Here is a 17,835-nt window from a genome sequence, read left to right on the forward strand (position 1 = left end):
TTAAAGGCACATATGTAAGTTTTTAAATAGCACCTGCTTACTTCTATATGTTATTTAGAACGTCTACGGCTTGCGCATGTACGTGGCGCTGAAGCTGTTAACCTTGCAGTGGAGGCTTCGAGAATTAGTTCCGGTTTGCACTATCCCCAGGCCGCATCACCCTGGGTGTGTGTGTTTCTGTGTTTCATTGGGGGATCCTTCCGCAGGGTTGCTAAGGGTGAAACTTTTCCCCTGACTTCCTTCACTTTGGGCCAGGAGGAGGGAGGCAGCGGGATTGTCGACCCCAAGAAACAGATCCTAAAATTCGAAATAAAGGGGGGCCCCCCTAAAAGTATACTTTCACCTCCTCCTGCAGAACCAAATCCAGCAGCAGGATTCCGACACCTATTTGCCGACCAAGTAAGCATTTGGGGGTGAAACAGCTTGTCTCGTTACCGTTTGGAAGTCGTCGTTTGTTAGGGTGGCATTTGAATAGAGGGTGGCATTAATAGCCTGTCGCGGCATCCCTCAAAGTCGACTTCGTGTGACTCTTTTTGGGAAGCTTCGGTTTTTTTTGTTTGTCGTGAATGTTCTGGTTAATAATGTGTTTGGGGTTGGCCGCGTACTTGTCCTTTTATATCGTGACTTGTCGTTGAGTAGGCGACACGAAAACTGAACCGAATGTCTCTATTATTCGGTGACTATTCAGGCGGCACTGTGTATGAGCAGTGCTTTAGCTGGGAATGTGTTTTCCGTCATTTCCCACCCAGCTGTCATCGCCTTGAAGCATTATGGAGCCTTCCTCCTTCCTCAGTGGCCGTGCAGGGAATATCCACAGGGATTAGAGGATCAGAGGTGTCTAGATGGGTTTTAGATTACTGTCAACAGGCTCTGTGCCTCTCACTTTTCTGGGAGCATTAAACAGCTGCCTACTCCTGGAGCCGAACAACTTATTAAATATGTATACATCCATGAGCCCCCTGAAGAACACTTGGGGTTTACGATCTATATTTTCTCTGTAAATATATACCATTCCTGTCACACCTTTTTTAATGTTATGGTATATTCCAGACTCGATATACATGTTACAGGGTAGTCTCCCTTCCCCCATTGACATCTTTATAATGATACATTTGTAACCAGGTCTGAAATATTTATATTGTTTTTTAAAATTGATGTGCCAATGAAGGCATAAATTCTCTGTCCTAAATCTAATATGGCTGCCAGTGTGGGAGTTGCTGGCTCTCGAATGTTTTTTTTTTTCCCCTCCTTGTCACAGGCCTGGTCTGTATTGCTCTAGAAGAAAGTTTAATATTCTTTGTTACCTTTAAAAAAGAAAATTATTTATCCAAATATAAAAATACACTAACAAATATTTATTCTTGCACCCCATAATAATCCTCCTGTTTACCAGCCAAACCAGATGAATCCAGATTTGCTGGCCAAGCGAGTCAGCTGCTATGTCTTTTTTTTTTTCCCATTAACATCTGCTTTTTTTTTTTTTGTTAAGAATATCTGTGCCCGCTGGGATATTTTTAGTGGTTTATCTTGACCAAAATGTTTCGGATTCACCCGAGTGCTCAGTGTACCTTTCTGGGTAGTTTTATAGATGAAGTGGCACAGGGTAAACAATACTCATCTGAAAAAAAAAATACATTAAGAGAATTCTGTGTGAGATGTCCATATCTGGTTGCTCTTTTCTAAATCAGAAACAGATATTTTTATGTACTATACTTTTTGTTTTATTACCCCAACTGCTTCATCTACCATTAGTCATTTGATTCAGCTTGTTTGTCTCATAACTGATTAGTGGAATCAGTGATTTGATTTGTCACGGAGGTCTATTGGTCGTGTATTAGATAGAAATAAGGTCCATGAAACCCAGGAAAGGAGAACCCAAAGTACAAGGTTATTGGCCTCCTCCCCCTCACCTTGTTTAATGTGTAAACAGCCATTTAATGTCAGCTGAACCAGCCCTTTAAAAGAGCTTCTGAACGCTAACTCTGATTGGTGGATTGTTCCCACTCCCCTTCCAGTGTGTAGCTGGACTTTCTGGTGCTGAAGGGGTTAGGATGAAGCAGCCATCCAGAATAAGACTGTTCTAAAATGGTTCCTGCTGCGAACCTCCTCCCTGTATATTGTCTTTTCCTTAATAAAACTATTTTGACCCTAGAAGCAGATTTCTTTCTCTAATTAATTGCGTCCTACATTTTTATATTCCATATGGAGCAGTTTCCTTGCAATTTTTATATACGGACAAGTAAAAGAGCAGAAACTATCTTTTAAGGAAAGCTATGTTTGAAATAGGACATAAAATCATAGCTTACTTAAGTATTGTGTGTCTCATTTGTAATGTTGCATTCCTTAAAAAAAAAAAATGTTGTGCCTCCTTACTTATTGATTTGGTTTGGCTGAGGAATGTACCCAAGTATGTGTGTGTATGTATATGTATATATACACATATACATATGTGTGTGTATATATATATATATATATATTTCTTTACACTACACTAAATAACTATAGTTGTCCTTCATAAAATATTAAATACAATATGCAACAATAAGATTGTCTGCTTTTATTGTTGTGATCTGAAGTGTGAAGTTGGCCTAAATATCTCTATTAACACTCTATTAGTGCAACAATAATATTTTTCACAATGATCTTGCACAGAGCAGAAGTAGCTACATCTACTTGTATTCAATTACTCACAATAATAATAATAATAATAATAAAAAAAACTACATAAGCAACCCATCTACATTTCTATCCTTTCATTTAATAAGCAGAACACAGTATTTTATCCTCCATAATATGACATGCAATTAGCACACAATACCTAAAGCAGTAGTGTATAATACATGTCAGGCTCTCCTGGGGATAAAAACCTCCTCCGCATCCCATTATGTCAACATTTTAACTTGTTTATTCCAACAGATAAGGAACCCACCTTTCATTTTAAGGTTCTATGTACTGCATGAATTTACATAATAATGTTCATGGATTAAAACAAGCTATACACATATTAACACCCCGGGAGAACATCTTAATTATTTAGTTTTATATTATATAGTGCCACCATATTCCTTAGCTCTGTACAATGGGTAGCCGACATAACAATTAGTATAGTATATAACATAAACAAGTGAGGAGTGCCCTGCTAAACAAGCTTACAATCTCGAGGAAATGCTGACTTGGTTCAGCCTTGATTTAAGGGGGGGGGGGTTCAGATCAGAAAACCATTTTTTTCACATGCCATTATCTGTAAGATTAATCCTCTATTTTAAAATTAAAAAAAAACAATTGCACTAAATCACAAGCTAAATGTCTTTTCATAAATGAGTTGAGTGGTGCTGAAACCTATGAATGGGACCGTTTCCTTTTACTGGGACGATTCAACTAGGTTGTGGAAAACCCTGGACTCCGCTGGAACCTGTCACTGCCCGGTGTCTGGGTGTGTTTTTGTTTGTGGTCACAGTTGTGTGCTCAGCACTGGATGTGTCTGAATCTCAGACGGGCTTCAACCTAGCAAAACATTTTGTTCGGATTAAGAATTGACTTGAAAACAAAACTTGGTTATTTTTTTTAAAGTGGTAATTTTACTGAAAGGTGGGAAACGTTGGGGAAAATATCAAGGTATTACTTTTCCTTGAAATATGTACCCTGGAAAATGAGTAATAAAACACTTCAGGATACAACACTATGATTAATTTTAAATACCTTCAAGACTATGTCAGACCAATGGTCACCAAACCAGTTGGATCACCTTCAAATAATATCATGTACAAATATGTACTCATTATCTATTCTAATTTACAAAATCAGACTTCAGTTTTTTTTGTTTGTTTTTAAATTGGAGTTTTATTACTTCCAACATTAATTATTTCACACTGATCCAAGATTATCCATTCTGTTTAATACACAGGACTTTGGTTTTAAGTACCAATGCAAATGTATGCAGTTCTCATTATCCTACCCTTTCTAGTTATCCTAAGCACTAGCTAAATGTTTTGTGGCAATCTTTGCATGCAATATTTGGTACAATTGTAGGTAAAGCTTTGTTTACGATTTTAGGCTTATACATATTTAGGTATACATATGTCCCAGGAACCATTGCTCCCATTAGGTTTTTATTTTCAGTGTACCTTTCTTATGAAGGTGGGGAATGAGGGAAACTTATATACAATTTTGGCAACATCTGCCACTGAGCTCGGCTTCATGGAAGCAGAAGCACTTTTCTCTTGAACCTTAACTTAGACGATACACAAAGTAAGCATTCTTAAAAAGAAAAATATTTTTTTGCAAACAAGCAATGCTCAGTTTACTAAAAAGAAGTATTAAGAGTGAGTTTGTGTAAGAGGTTGTTAAAACCGAGGGCACTATTTTTAAGAACTTAATATTAATAGAAATGGAGTTAACTCCTATGAAACTGTAATATTTGCGGTTTTCAGCATAACTAGTTTAAACAGTTTAGATTTATTTTTCTTCAATGTAGTTATGTGGATATATAGTTTAAAGCATGAAGGGCTACATTATCCCAGGTATGTTGATGTGAAAATGAATATTTAGCTTAATCTTTCTATTCTCCTAATTGAGACAAAAAAAGTACCCAATTCACAAAAGCAGAGAAACAATGTAATATGTTCGTGCAGGCCCGGAAAAGTAGGCTGTTTCTTCATGGGGTGCACAAAGTTCCTCATATAAACTTCAAACATCATAACATTACGGAGACAAATCTATTTAAATCCAATATTAATTTACAATATAATCTAGAACTACAGAGTCAGACTTGTAATTTAAGAAAGCTTTAGTTTACGGAGAGGGTGGTAGATAAATGGAACAGGATCCATTCAGATGTGGTAGAGTCTTATACAGTTAGGGAATTTAAATAGGCACGGGATAGGCATAAAGCTATCCTGAATCTAAGACCACATCAAGGACTGATTAAGACCTGAGTCTTACGTCAGGGAAGATGGGCCAAATTCTGTATTTTTATTAACATACCTGAAGTCTCTAGTTGAAGCCCCGGTTCTCATCCACTAAAGGGTGTTTGGGCCTAGCACGGCACACATGACTATGGCTAACCCAACCTGTCATGAAGTCGAACCCCCAATATGGGTAGAGCTCTGGGTAGCCAACCCTGAGAAGTGCTGGTGTATGATTATTAAGTGATGTGATGTGATTCTTCTTCATGGCTTTTTTTTTTTTTTTTTTTTTTTTTTTAGAAAAGCAATTCGACAAGTATTCACGTGTTGTGTTTCTATGCATTCTATTGACATAAGCAATATTCCCTTCTTGTAAACCTAGCTTCAGTGCACATGGTTGTAGGGTATAATGCAATGTTTTACTGTAGTCTAACATAGTAGAAATTCCAAAGCTGCACCATGAAAGTCAAAGGAAATTTATGAGCAGGATCTTTTTATTATGCAATGCACTACATGTCATCAGAAAAATATAATAAAAATAACTATAAATGTGCCCGCATCAGCAGTCTTTGGCACTTCACTTTGAGTATGTGGAGAATTTAAGTAATCTTTATATATGTGTATTTTTTTTTTTTTGTTCCAGAGAATATGCATCTAGAAATTAAAGTCGCCCTCAATTTCATAATTTCATATCTCTACAATAAGCTTCCGAGAAGAAGAGCAGACCTGTTTGGGGAGGAGCTTGAACGGCTTTTAAAAGGCAAATACGAAGGTCACTGGTACCCTGAGAAGCCCCTTAAAGGATCTGGCTATCGTTGTGTTCACATTGGCGAAACTGTAGATCCAGTGGTAGAGCAGGCAGCACGTCGGAGTGGGCTGGACATAGAAGATGTTCGAGCAAATGTCCCAGAAGAACTAAGTGTTTGGATTGATCCATTTGAAGTGTCGTATCAGATTGGCGAGAAAGGATCTGTAAAAGTGTTGTATCTGGAAGATGTCGAGAGTAGCAATGAGTTGGACAAAGAAATAAAGAGCAGCTTCAATCCTGAGGCTCAGGCTTTCATCCCAATAACAAACCAGGAGGCTTCTCTGTCCAACTCGCCATCACCATCTTTTGGCCAGTCTCCAAGCCCCACTTTCATCCCTCGTGCCACCCAGCCTATTACTTTTACTACTGCAACCTTTGCAGCCACAAAATTTGGGTCTACCAAGATGAAAAAGGGAGGTCAGCGCATAGCAAGGTCACCCACCAATAACCTTGCGAAGCATAAGGGCCTCTCCTTGTCAATGCATTCATTAAATTTCAGTCCAGCACAGGGTCCCCCATCTCAGCTCTCCCCCAATGCCAAGGAGTTTGTCTTCAATGGAGCCCCAGGGCTTTTTTATGATGGTGACAGCCAGAACCTTGCAAGCCCTGGCCAGTTTGCTACTCCCTTCAATGCTGGGAGCAATCTCTTTTCTGATAAATCCCCTTTTGTGGAAGGTTTGAACTTCAACCTTCCTTACCCAAGCCAGCCCTTCCAGCCTGTAGTCCTGGCAAATTAAGGTTATTTTGAATATTTTTTTTTTATAAGATAAAGAAGCAAGGTATAATTTACATTAATCGTATTAAAAAAAACAAACATATTTTTTATCTACTGGGAGAAAACATAATTGGAATGTGTTGCTACTGGACACTTGTGAAGTTCACCTTTTTTACCAGAAGAGATACATACATACAGGTTCTATGATTAGTACGTCAGATTTCTTTCTTGGATGTATCAAAGTATTTTTTCTTTTTCATTAATACCCTTCCTCCTGAGACAAGCACTAAACTTGCTGTTTTCAGGACCTGCAATGGATGCATTGAACAGTCGTGTCAGCAGCAGTTCCCCATCAACAGAGAAGAATAGTGACTGGCTTCAATACTGTGCTGCTTTGAACAATCTATGCTCTTGTGGGATTATTTCTTGCCAGCTTTGAAGAGAATCAACCCCAACTGTTATATTGATGTGGCACTCTGCCCTCTTTGTTTGCTTAGGTTGTTTCTATATCACCACTTCAGTCCATATTTTTAAATAATTAAACCGCATTAAGGCCCTGCAAAGAAACCTAAAAAAAGGGGAGACTGGGATTTTGTTCTGAGTGGACCATGCAATGTTGACAAAAAGTGTACACGCATAATGCAATTCAAATAACACTAAAACTTAAGGCGCTCAAGGAAACGACCCTTGGCGAATAATCATTCTTCACAACTAAAACACTTGATCTATTTCAGAACCTAACTAGCGGTTAAAACACATCTAACAATTTAAACAAATTCATGAATTAATATTTGATTTGCGTTATTACTAGTCCATGAAGGTGTTAACCATTTAGCGCGTGGCAAAAAAAATCCCCTAAAGCCTTTAGATGCCCCCCTCGGTATTATGAAGCCCTTTACACAGTTGAACAATTAAGGACCCTTGTGTGCACTTTTTAAAGTGGTTTCAAATGCAAACATTAACATTGCTCTGTTTACCAGTATTAATACTCTGCGTTTTGCTTTAGACTAGTGGCCTAACCATAGAATACTTTCACCTGTTTGTATGACAACTTTCTTCTTTTTTTTTTTTTTTTTTTTTTTTTACTCTTAACCCCTTCACAGCGAAGGCATATTTAAGTATGTGAAATGTATGTCATCAATTACATGTCCAAGAAAGGCCGAAAGGGCCAAGTTAATGGAAAAAGATAATATATTAGCAAATGTTTTATATAATATCTATATTTTTTAAAGCTGTTTGTAAATCAATTTTTATTTATTTTATTTTCTAAGATTTTGGAATAAGCATCACAATGATCCGTAAGCAAACATATATTTGAAAAAAATAACAAAGTAAAAAGCCAAAAAAAAAAAATCACAAGCCAGCCTCTTTTTAAAATCAAAAGCTTTTTTTCTAACGGTCGAAGTTGAAGCTTATTATTGAGGAGGAAAATAACTGCATTTGAAAGCTGATATCCATGTTGGATTTTACAGATTTTTCTGCAGAGAGCTCATACTTGGCATTCTGGGAGTTTAAAGTTCTTTTTCTAAACAAAGTGCTTAATGTTCAATCCTCATCCGCTAAAAGTATAAAGGCTCGTTTATTTCGGAAAGATGGCATGCTTGACGTGGTGCTATGCAGCAGTGATGAATGTCAATACTGAAATAGATCTGTCGTCCACAATTGTATAAATGACGAAGTCTGCTACAAGTAAACTTTAATCTATACATTTCCTACCAAAAGTGTTTTGCTTGTATGTGTAGATTAAACGGGTGCTTCATTTTCTTGCAGGTATGATGATTGGCCTGCAAGTGAATCTACACTTTTCTTGACAGAGAATCAAATGAGCATTGAGCAGAGCGACATGCAGCACTCTGTGATGGCATACTGACATTATTGAAACTTTAATCCCTTGAAAACTGGTTAACTCGGTGAGGGTTATGTATAAAAGATGGTTCTGGTGCAGTTTGAAATGTAGTCTTATAATCATACCAACAAGTGGAAGATGCTTAGCTATCGGATTGTTCCATTGCACCGGACGTGCTTTCAATAATTAATCCTTATCCTATACATGGCATATCTCACCCAAGGAAAAAATGTTTTTTTGAGATTTTTCACCCCCCCATTTAATTTTTAGTATCACGCTCCTTAGTCTTAGTCAAAGACAGGCTAACTGAACATAAAACTAGTAATGCCAGCAAAAGTATGTCCTTTTAATGGCGTGTATAGTATGGATCACAAGCTACACATATATTTACAAAGATGATAATCTGAGGTATCTGCAAAGATAGTTCTTGTTTACGTATACCCTTAGGCAACTATGATTTTCAGGGTCGTGTTTAGAAACCATTTTTATTGTTGCTTATTTGATTTTTGGTCTACAGTAGACCCGTTCATTTCTATTGATTGCTTGGAAGCCTTCTCACTATGTTTTTCTTTCTCAGCTGCGTGTTTATTCCATTTTAACTCCATACATTTGCCCAACTGTTTTAGCAAATGCAGTATTATGGCCCACTGGCTGTCTGTAGAATGAAAATCCTTAAGAAAAATGAAAATATGCCAATAATGGGAAATTTATACCTTGTTAAAAACCTATCAATCTTGAAAACCATACATGCTCAACAGTTGGTCTTTATAAAAATAGCTCAAAATCCTAAATGTGTAGCATAGAAACCAGTTTAATGCTCCTGCTGATTCCCCCCCCATTAGCTGTCTGCACCATGTTTGCCTTTTATAAATGCCCAGTTTGTGTCTCTCTGTGTGTGTGTGTGTATATATATATGTGTGCGTGTGTGTGCACATATATACTATACATTTATGTTATTAGGTGTGATAACTTTGCATTGGGTTTGCTTTGTAGCAAGTAACCATGTATAACTGCCAGAAAATAATAATATGCAGGTTAATTCTCAGGACAAATTCTGACTGTCGCTAATAATTTAGTGTTAAGCAGTCTGAATACATAATACTCTGAAAGAATACTTTTTTTTGTTATTTATTTAAACAGTGCCCATACAGTTTGAATGGAGGAGGGGGATTAAATGTGTTTCTAACAGTATTTGTCCTGTTTTAAAAATTCAGACTTAATAAGTAGATTGTGATCTGCTACAGGAATTTTCCTTTGTCCTCCTCTGAAATATGGCATCATGCTCCAATAGTCAGATTTGACAGGTGTTCGCATATCTTTAATGAAAAGGAATTAATAGATCTTGCTACACAATATATAGCACAACGGAATGTAGTTGTATATGTCCCTTGACATTTTAATTCAGGACATATTTTTGGTACATGCTATAATTGATGAAATTGCTATATAGATTTTTTTTTTCTACTACTTTTCCTTTTAATGATAGTAAAATGATACACTTAAGGAAACTGATGGCTAACTCATCTCTGGAACAATATGACTTTATTCAGATTGTTCCTACTCCATAATTTTATTAATTACTAATTTTTTTTTAAATAACTTGGCTGTGTTAATGTACATCCCTTTCATGAAAGGTTTACCTATGTTGTGTACACACAATAAATAATATAAAATCGTATTCACTGCTACAAACACTTCATAAATAGAGACTAACATTGCCTTTTGCAATGTCAGTGGGTCAGTACCACTTGTACCTTTTTTGTTTTTTGAGGTGTATACTTCACAAGTGTGAAACTACTACGAGGTTAGGTTGCTACACATTTTTTTTTGTTCACTTAGCAACTTTTTGGAAAAGCTAAAAACAAAACACTACTCCCTTTGTCATTTGCGTTTTGTAAAAAAAAAAAAAAAAAAAAAAAAAATTTTTTTTGCTACATTTGTAAAATGTGAGGAGTATAATCTATATATATATATATATTTCTAAAGTACATTTAAGATAAAGTTCTTCTGTTAAGGTATTTTCTTTCTTAATGAATACAGGAAAAATACTATATAGAAAAAAAGAAAAAAATTAAACAAAATATTTTTTCAAGAAATAAAATGGGGTGGGGGGACTCCGGAAAACTGCCTCTCTTTAAGCGGAAACAGTGTCTAATCTTGTACAGAACTGAGAATTAAAGATATAAACTTTATATTGATTAAAATATTGTAAATGTTACATTATAACAATTGTTTTACCTTCCTTTTCGTTTAACGCAGGTCGAAGGATAGGGGAGAATTTTTTTTTTAGTCACTGAAAAATTATAAATTACTTGATTTTGTTTTCTTTGTGTATTTTTTGGAACATTGTGCAATATTCGATGGCCTAATAGAGTGTTCAGTTTCAGATGTACAGTTTATATTGTTCCAAAGTTTTTTAAGTTTGTATTAAAAGCATGATAATTAAGTTGACTGCTTTTTTATTTTATACACATTGTGTACCACATTTATTCTACACAGAGATGCATGTTCCTGTTTGCTGACAAAAGGTGTCCTTCAGGTCAATGTATAATAGAAAGTACTTACTGATGTGGCCCTGACAATGATTTTAACTCCTTTTGCTCACAAAACCGTGAAGGAAAAGGTGATTCCCTCAGCCTAAGCACTTATTGTAAAGGAATGTCACTAGTTAATCTTGCAAGAGGTACTAAATTGAATTTCCATCATGCATATTAGACTTTTATTTTTTTTTTTTTCTCTGTTTAACTGCATTATGGAAAAGTGAACTCTGCTTGCAGTAGACACTAGTTAGTGCTGGTCTTTCATAATGTATTCTTAGGGAAATGTTTAAACGGATAAAATACTAAATAGAATCTTTAAATTCTGCAGTTTGTCAGTTATTCCATATGCCTTCTTACCAAAGTATTGGGAAGGGCAATAATGTGTGTGTGTGTGTGGAAAAAAATATACATAGATATATTTTACATTTACACTACGACCAAAAGTATGTAGACACTGCCTGTCACGCCTATAAGACCTTGTTGGACATCCCACTTCAAAAGCATGGGCAGTGATATGAAAGTGCCTCCACTCTTCTGGGAAGGCTTTCCACAGACAGATTTGTCCATCATTGTTTCCAATTTTAAAGAGTGATTTGTCACTCCAGAGAACAAGTTTCCATAGCTCCTGATATATATATATATATATATATATATATATATATATATATATATATATATATATATATATATATATATATATATATATATATATATATATATATATATATATATATATATATATATATATATCAGAAATTAAATTCAGATCCAATGTTGCTGACAACAAAATCACACAAAAATTCTCAATGGAAATCAAATGTATTAACCCATGGAGGTCTGGATATGGAGTCACTCAAAATCAAAATGGAAAACCACACTACAGGCTGATCCAAGTTTGATGTAATGTCCTTAAAACAAGTCACAATGAGGCTCAGTAGTGTGTGTGGCCTCCAGGTGCCCGTATGACCTCCCTACAACGCCTGTTTGAACATCTGATGAGGTTTTGAACAGCTCCTGAGGGATGTCCTCCCAGACCTGAACTAAAGCTTCCGCCAACTCCTGGACAGTTTGTGTTGCAATGTGGCGTTGGTGGATGGAGCGAGACATGATGTCCCAGATGTGCTCAATCCGATTCAGGTCTGGGGAACGGGCGGGCCAGTCCATAGCATCAATGCCTTCCTCCAGTGGCGAATAGGCCAATCCTGGTGTTTTCTGACAAATGCCAAACGTCCTGCACCGTGTTGGGCTGTAACCTTCTTGCCACACCTCGCATTGATGTGCCATCCTGGATGAGCTGCACTACCTGAGCCACTTGTGTGGGTTGTAGACTAGAGTGAAAGCACCGCCAGCATTCAAAAGTGACCAAAACATCAGCCAGGAAGCATAGGAACTGAGAAGTGGTCTGTGGTCACCACCTGCAGAACCACTCCTTTATTGGGGGTGTCTTGCTAATTGCCTATAATTTCCACCTGTTGTCTGTTCCATTTGCACAACAGCATGTGAAATTGATTGTCCATCAGTGTTGCTTCTTGAGTGGACAGTGTGATTTCACAGAAGTGTGATTGACTTCGAGTTACATTGTGTTGTTTAAGTGTTCCCTTTATTATTTTGAGCAGTGTGTGTGTGTGTGTGTGTGTGTGTGTGTATATATATATATATATATATATATATATATATATAATTAACAGCAATCACACTCCTATCATGCCCAGGCATACCCAGATTCCAGCATGTACTAGCTGACTTGGCATGATAGGAGTGGGATTGCTGTTACCAATTATATATATTGTTATTATTGTTCACATGTGAACTCGGCACTGGAGGCATAGAATCAGACATACAAATCCCGTATTTCAGGTATACAATAATAATGTATGGAAACATAGCAAGAGATAAAACTACAGGCATAGATGATAGGTTGCACAACCCAAAGCCAGCCCTGGCATTCACACTGCCCACATAGAACCTGACCAGGTTTCTAATGAATTAATTGGTAAATTCCTCGGTAAAATAAGTATTTGGTCACCTACAAACAAGCAAGATATCTGGCTCTCACAGACCTGTAACATCTTCTTTAAGAGTCTCCTCTGTCCTCCACTCATTACCTGTATTAATGGCACCTCAAACCTGTATTAATGGCACAACTTCAAACAGTCACACTCCAAACCCCACTATGGCTAAGACCAAAGAGCTGTCGAAGGACACCAGAAACAAAATTGTAGACCTGCACCAGGCTGGGAAGACTGAATCTGCAATAGGCAAGCAGCTTGGTGTGAAGAAATCAACTGTGGGAGCAATTATTCGAAAATGGAAGACATACAGGACCACTGATAATCTCCCTCGATCTGGGGCTCCATGCAAGATCTCACCCTGTGGTAGAACTTTTTGGTAGAAACTCATACAAAGAACACCATACCTACGGTGCAGCATGCGGGTGGAAACATCATGCTTTGGGGCTGTTTTTCTGCAAAGGGACCAGGGCGACTGATCCGTGTAAAGGAAAGAATGAATGGGGCCATGTATCGTGAGATTTTGAGTGAAAACCTCCTTCCATCAGCAAGGGCATTGAAGATGAAACATGGCTGGGTCTTTCAGCATGACAATGATCCCAAACACACCGCCCGGGCAACGAAGGAGTGGCTTCGTAAGAAGCATTTCAAGGTCCTGGAGTGGCCTAGCCAGTCTCCAGATCTCAACCCCATAGAAAACCTTTGGAGGGAGTTGAAAGTCCGTGTTGCCCAGCGACAGCCCCAAAACATCACTACTCTAGAGGAGATCTGCATGGAGGAATGGTCCAAAATACCAGCAACAGTGTGTGAAAACCTTGTGAAGACTTACAGAAAACGTTTGACCTCTGTCATTGCCAACAAAGGGTATATAACAAAGTATTGATATGAACTTTTGTTATTGACCAAATACTTATTTTCCACCATAATTTTCCAAATACATTCTTTAAAAATCAGACAATGTGATTTATGTACTTTGTTGTCTCATTCTGTCTCCCATAGTTGAAGTGTACCTATGGTGAAAATTAGGGCTGCAACTAACGATTATTTTAATAATCGATTAATCGGCCGATTATTTTTTCGATTAATCGGATAAAAAAAACAATATGCAAATTTTTCGTTTATTTAAAAGAATTTAATGAACTGGATGTTAAAAAACAACTTAAAATTTACATTAACATTCTTATTTTGTTATGATGTAATAAAAAACAATATTTTCAAAGTACAAGAACCCAAACACAATATTTATGAAACAAAATAACCCCAAACATTCTGAAAAGAGGTGGACTATTACTGTTCAAGAAACTTTGCCCCAGCACTTTGCACTTTGCACCCAGCACTTTGCACCCAGCACTTTGCACCCAGCCCTGGCACTTTGCACCCAGCACTTTGCACCCAGCACTTTGCCCCAGCCCTGGCACTTTGCATCCAGCACTTTGCACCCAGCATTCAGCACTTTGCACCAGCACTTTGCACTTTGCACCCAGCCCTGGCACTTTGCACCCAGCACTTTGCACCCAGCCCTGGCACTTTGCACCCAGCACTGGCACTTTGCACCCAGCACTTTGCACTGTGCCCCTGCACCCAGTCTCTAACTCTGCCCTGCACCCAGCCCTGCCCCCACATTCTGCCCTGCCCCCACACTCACACTCTGCCCTGCACCCACTCTGTGCGAATGGAGCCACTCGCACAGAGCGAACCGCACAGAGCGAACTCGCACAGAGCGAACCGCTCTGTGCGAATGGAGCCACTCGCACAGAGCGAACCGCTCTGTGCGAATGGAGCCACTCGCACAGAGCGAACCGCTCTGTGCGAATGGAGCCACTCGCACAGAGCGAACCGCTCTGTGCGAGTGGAGCCACTCGCACAGAGCGAACCGCTCTGTGCGAGTGGCTCCATTCGCACAGAGCGATTCGCTCTGTGCGAGTGGCTCTGTGCGATCCGTGCACATAGACATGAAGAATACTTACCTCCGGAACGCGTCACATCCGTCACGTAGCTAAAAGAAGGCGGAGACTGCAGAGCGTGTAGCAGAAGCGGGGAACGCTCGCGGAGGTAAGTAAAAGGAGCCGAGTGCTCCAACAACGAATTGATCACTCGATTAATCGATAACGGAAATCGTTATCGATGATTTCCGTTATCGATTATTATCGATTTTATCGATTCGTTGTTTCAGCTCTAGTGAAAATTACAGGCCTCTCTCATCTTTGTAAGTGGGAGAACTTGCACAATTGGTGGCTGACTAAATACTTTTTTGCCCCACTGTAGACAATCTTTTCTTTATTTAGAATGGCTCCCCTGAGAGTTTTTCATTAACTCATTAAACAATGGGGAATTAAGCTCACCACATAATACAGCCAAGTCAAGGAGGATTTTCCTTGATTTGAAATATATATATATATATATATATATATATATATAAGGTTCTATCATCAAAACAAAACCCCATTTCAAACCAGTAGATGTGAATGGTTTTATTCTTTTAGATAGTTGCCATTATCTTCATTGGCTTTTAAACGTCCCTAAGGGCCGATTATTAAGAATGAGGAAAAACTGCACAGATAAGGGTCAATATGAGCTCCAAGAAAAACGTCTGAAAAATTCCTTTCTGGGGAAAAAAGCATGATCCTTAAAACCTTAGAAAATATTATACAAGAAGTAGCTCAGAAAGAACAATGTGACATACTCCATAATAATGATAATAAGAAGAGCGAATACAGAAAATCTACATCAACAGATATTCCATTGGTTTTAGACTATAGCGGTGCACATTTTTATAAAAAAAGTAATAAAGAAACATTGGCACTTAGAACAGACCCATATCTAGAAGAAGTTCTAGGACAACGACCCCAAATTGTTTTTAGGGGAGCACCAAGATTAAAAATGAGTCTGGTTAAAAGTTATCTAACAAATGAAGAGAAACAAAAACCTACTTCAATAGGTTTCAAAGATGCAGCTCCTGCCTGGCCTGTAGGACAACAAACAACTTTAAGAATTTTTTCCTCATTCACCACTAAACAACAATATGACATTAAGCAACCATTAACTTGTCATACAAAAAATGTCGTATACATTTTAAACTGCCCCTGTGGGGGCGCACGACAAGAGCACTGTACACAAGAACATAGGAGAACACAAGAAATCGTGTCCAGAACCACAGTGTGTCATCACCTTATAGGTATAATATTTTCTTATTAAATTAAATAATAATAAGAAAGGATCTTTTTATATTTCATTTTAGGTTTCTGATTCTGAACAATGTTATGTTTTTATATATAGATATTTATTCACTAATGGGAAATAAATAATAATCATATACTTACCTTAAGATTAACTATCCAGAACTTTTTGGATATATTTATTGAATATTTCTTATATATTTATATATTTAATCATGATTTTATAGATGAATTTTATATTTATAATCATATGTACAGATATTTAATTATAACTGTATACTTACCTGAAGATTAACTATTCAGAAAATTTCTTATGTACCGTATATTTATTCCACTTAGGTTTTAAATATGATCGTGATTTTGTAGTAAAGAATTTATATATTTAATTATTTCTCTATTAATGAAGTCGGAAATGTACTTAATAATAACGATATAAATTGAAAGACATTCAAATATCTCATTATTGGACAATGTATAATGAACTCCGTCACCCAGACCCCTTTATAAGGAACTCGAGAGAAACGCGTCATACGTGCTGACATCTACGGAAGGAAGGAGGGGTTTCCTATTACCCTGAACACACAGCCGCAAACCCGACCGCGGCGGGACGCCACAAATTTGAAAGACTGCGGAGATAAAGGATTCTTATCTTCACTTTTAGCTACTGCATTTTATTTGCGTAGGTTGGAATAAGTCCTATTAAACATATTTTCTACAACCTCCAACCTTCTTTATAATCCGCTGACCCCGCAGGGTTAATTTTGAAAGGATAAAGTGTCCTGGTTCCGACATATGTGCATACATATGGGCTTGGGGAAGCCCCACCGAATGTAAGAGTCTATCTTTTTCTTATTTAACATATTTTTTGGTATTACGTATTACACTATTTTCTGTTTTTTTTTCTTGTATTTTCATGTGAGATCCAGATCCAGAAACATAGAATTTGAAGGCAGATAAGAACCATTCAGCTCATCTAGTCTGTCCATTTTTCCTGATGTTTAAACCCCTATCAGTCTGTGGTCAGGTCCTATAGTGAGGAAAGCTTGATGTCTATCCCCATGACTGTTTAAATTCCCCCACTGTATTAGCCTCTGCCACTTCAGGCTTTACATATTAAGATCCTTTAATCTTTACCACTTACCATTTTGTAGTTCTCCTCTAAATGCTCTGCAATGTGTCAATGAGGTCTCCAGATCGCTATGTAACTACAGGCAGTCCAGGATGAAGGAATGAGTCCCCAGGGGTGTGATGGTAGCTCAGGGTAGTGATGAGCCTTCAAAGAGGTGTCTGGGATAAAGTTAAGGGAGTAGCGGGCCTTCGGGTGGGTGTCTAGAATTAAATCCATTTGAGGGCCCATTTCTGCCATCACTCTCTGTATACTCACATCTTCACTCCAGACAGTCTAGGGTGAAGGGATGTGTACCCAAAGGGGTGATGGCAGCTCAGGGGTGTGATGGGTAAAGTAATTACCTTGAAGAAAAGTGACGTTTGATTGCTTATTGTGGCAGGCAGTATAGACCATCTGTGGAAGGGTGCACACCCGGAGCTAGCTCTAGTGGTACCCCCTGTTAAGTGGTTAAGGTTTGCCACTGGAGGACAGGCCCCTGACCCTTGCTTACCATCAGCCCGTGCTGGGGTGCCCGATGGGTGAGTCCAACCCTGCCACCAGGGCCAAGCCCCGGGTGTGCTCCCCAACAGAGATGGACTTTACTGCAGCCAGCTGCTGGAGGAGCAGGTCCAGTTGTAGACAAACATGTATCAGTGCCCATTATACAACTTTAATGTGGTCATTAACATAAAATCACCAGGTTCACAATTCTTTCCACGAAATTCCATT

The 17,835-nt window shown here is 38.0% G+C and overlaps 1 protein-coding gene across 1 annotated transcript; it reads left to right on the forward strand.

The window, feature by feature from the left end:
• The first annotated feature begins 235 nt into the window (after positions 1-235).
• On the forward strand, positions 236-6,464 carry TOB2 (transducer of ERBB2, 2). The gene is made up of 2 exons (XM_053469967.1): positions 236-399; positions 5,548-6,464. Exon 2 carries the CDS (start codon positions 5,553-5,555, stop codon positions 6,447-6,449), a length of 897 nt encoding a protein of 298 aa, XP_053325942.1. The 5' UTR covers positions 236-399; positions 5,548-5,552; the 3' UTR covers positions 6,450-6,464.
• The last annotated feature ends 11,371 nt before the right edge of the window (positions 6,465-17,835 follow it).

Source organism: Spea bombifrons, chromosome 6 (assembly GCF_027358695.1).
Source record: "Spea bombifrons isolate aSpeBom1 chromosome 6, aSpeBom1.2.pri, whole genome shotgun sequence".
NCBI lineage: Eukaryota > Metazoa > Chordata > Amphibia > Anura > Pelobatidae > Spea > Spea bombifrons.

Excerpts from the sequence above, each read along its gene's own strand:
- TOB2 (XM_053469967.1), top strand. The coding sequence starts at position 5,553 with ATGCATCTAGAAATTAAAGTCGCCCTCAATTTCATAATTTCATATCTC.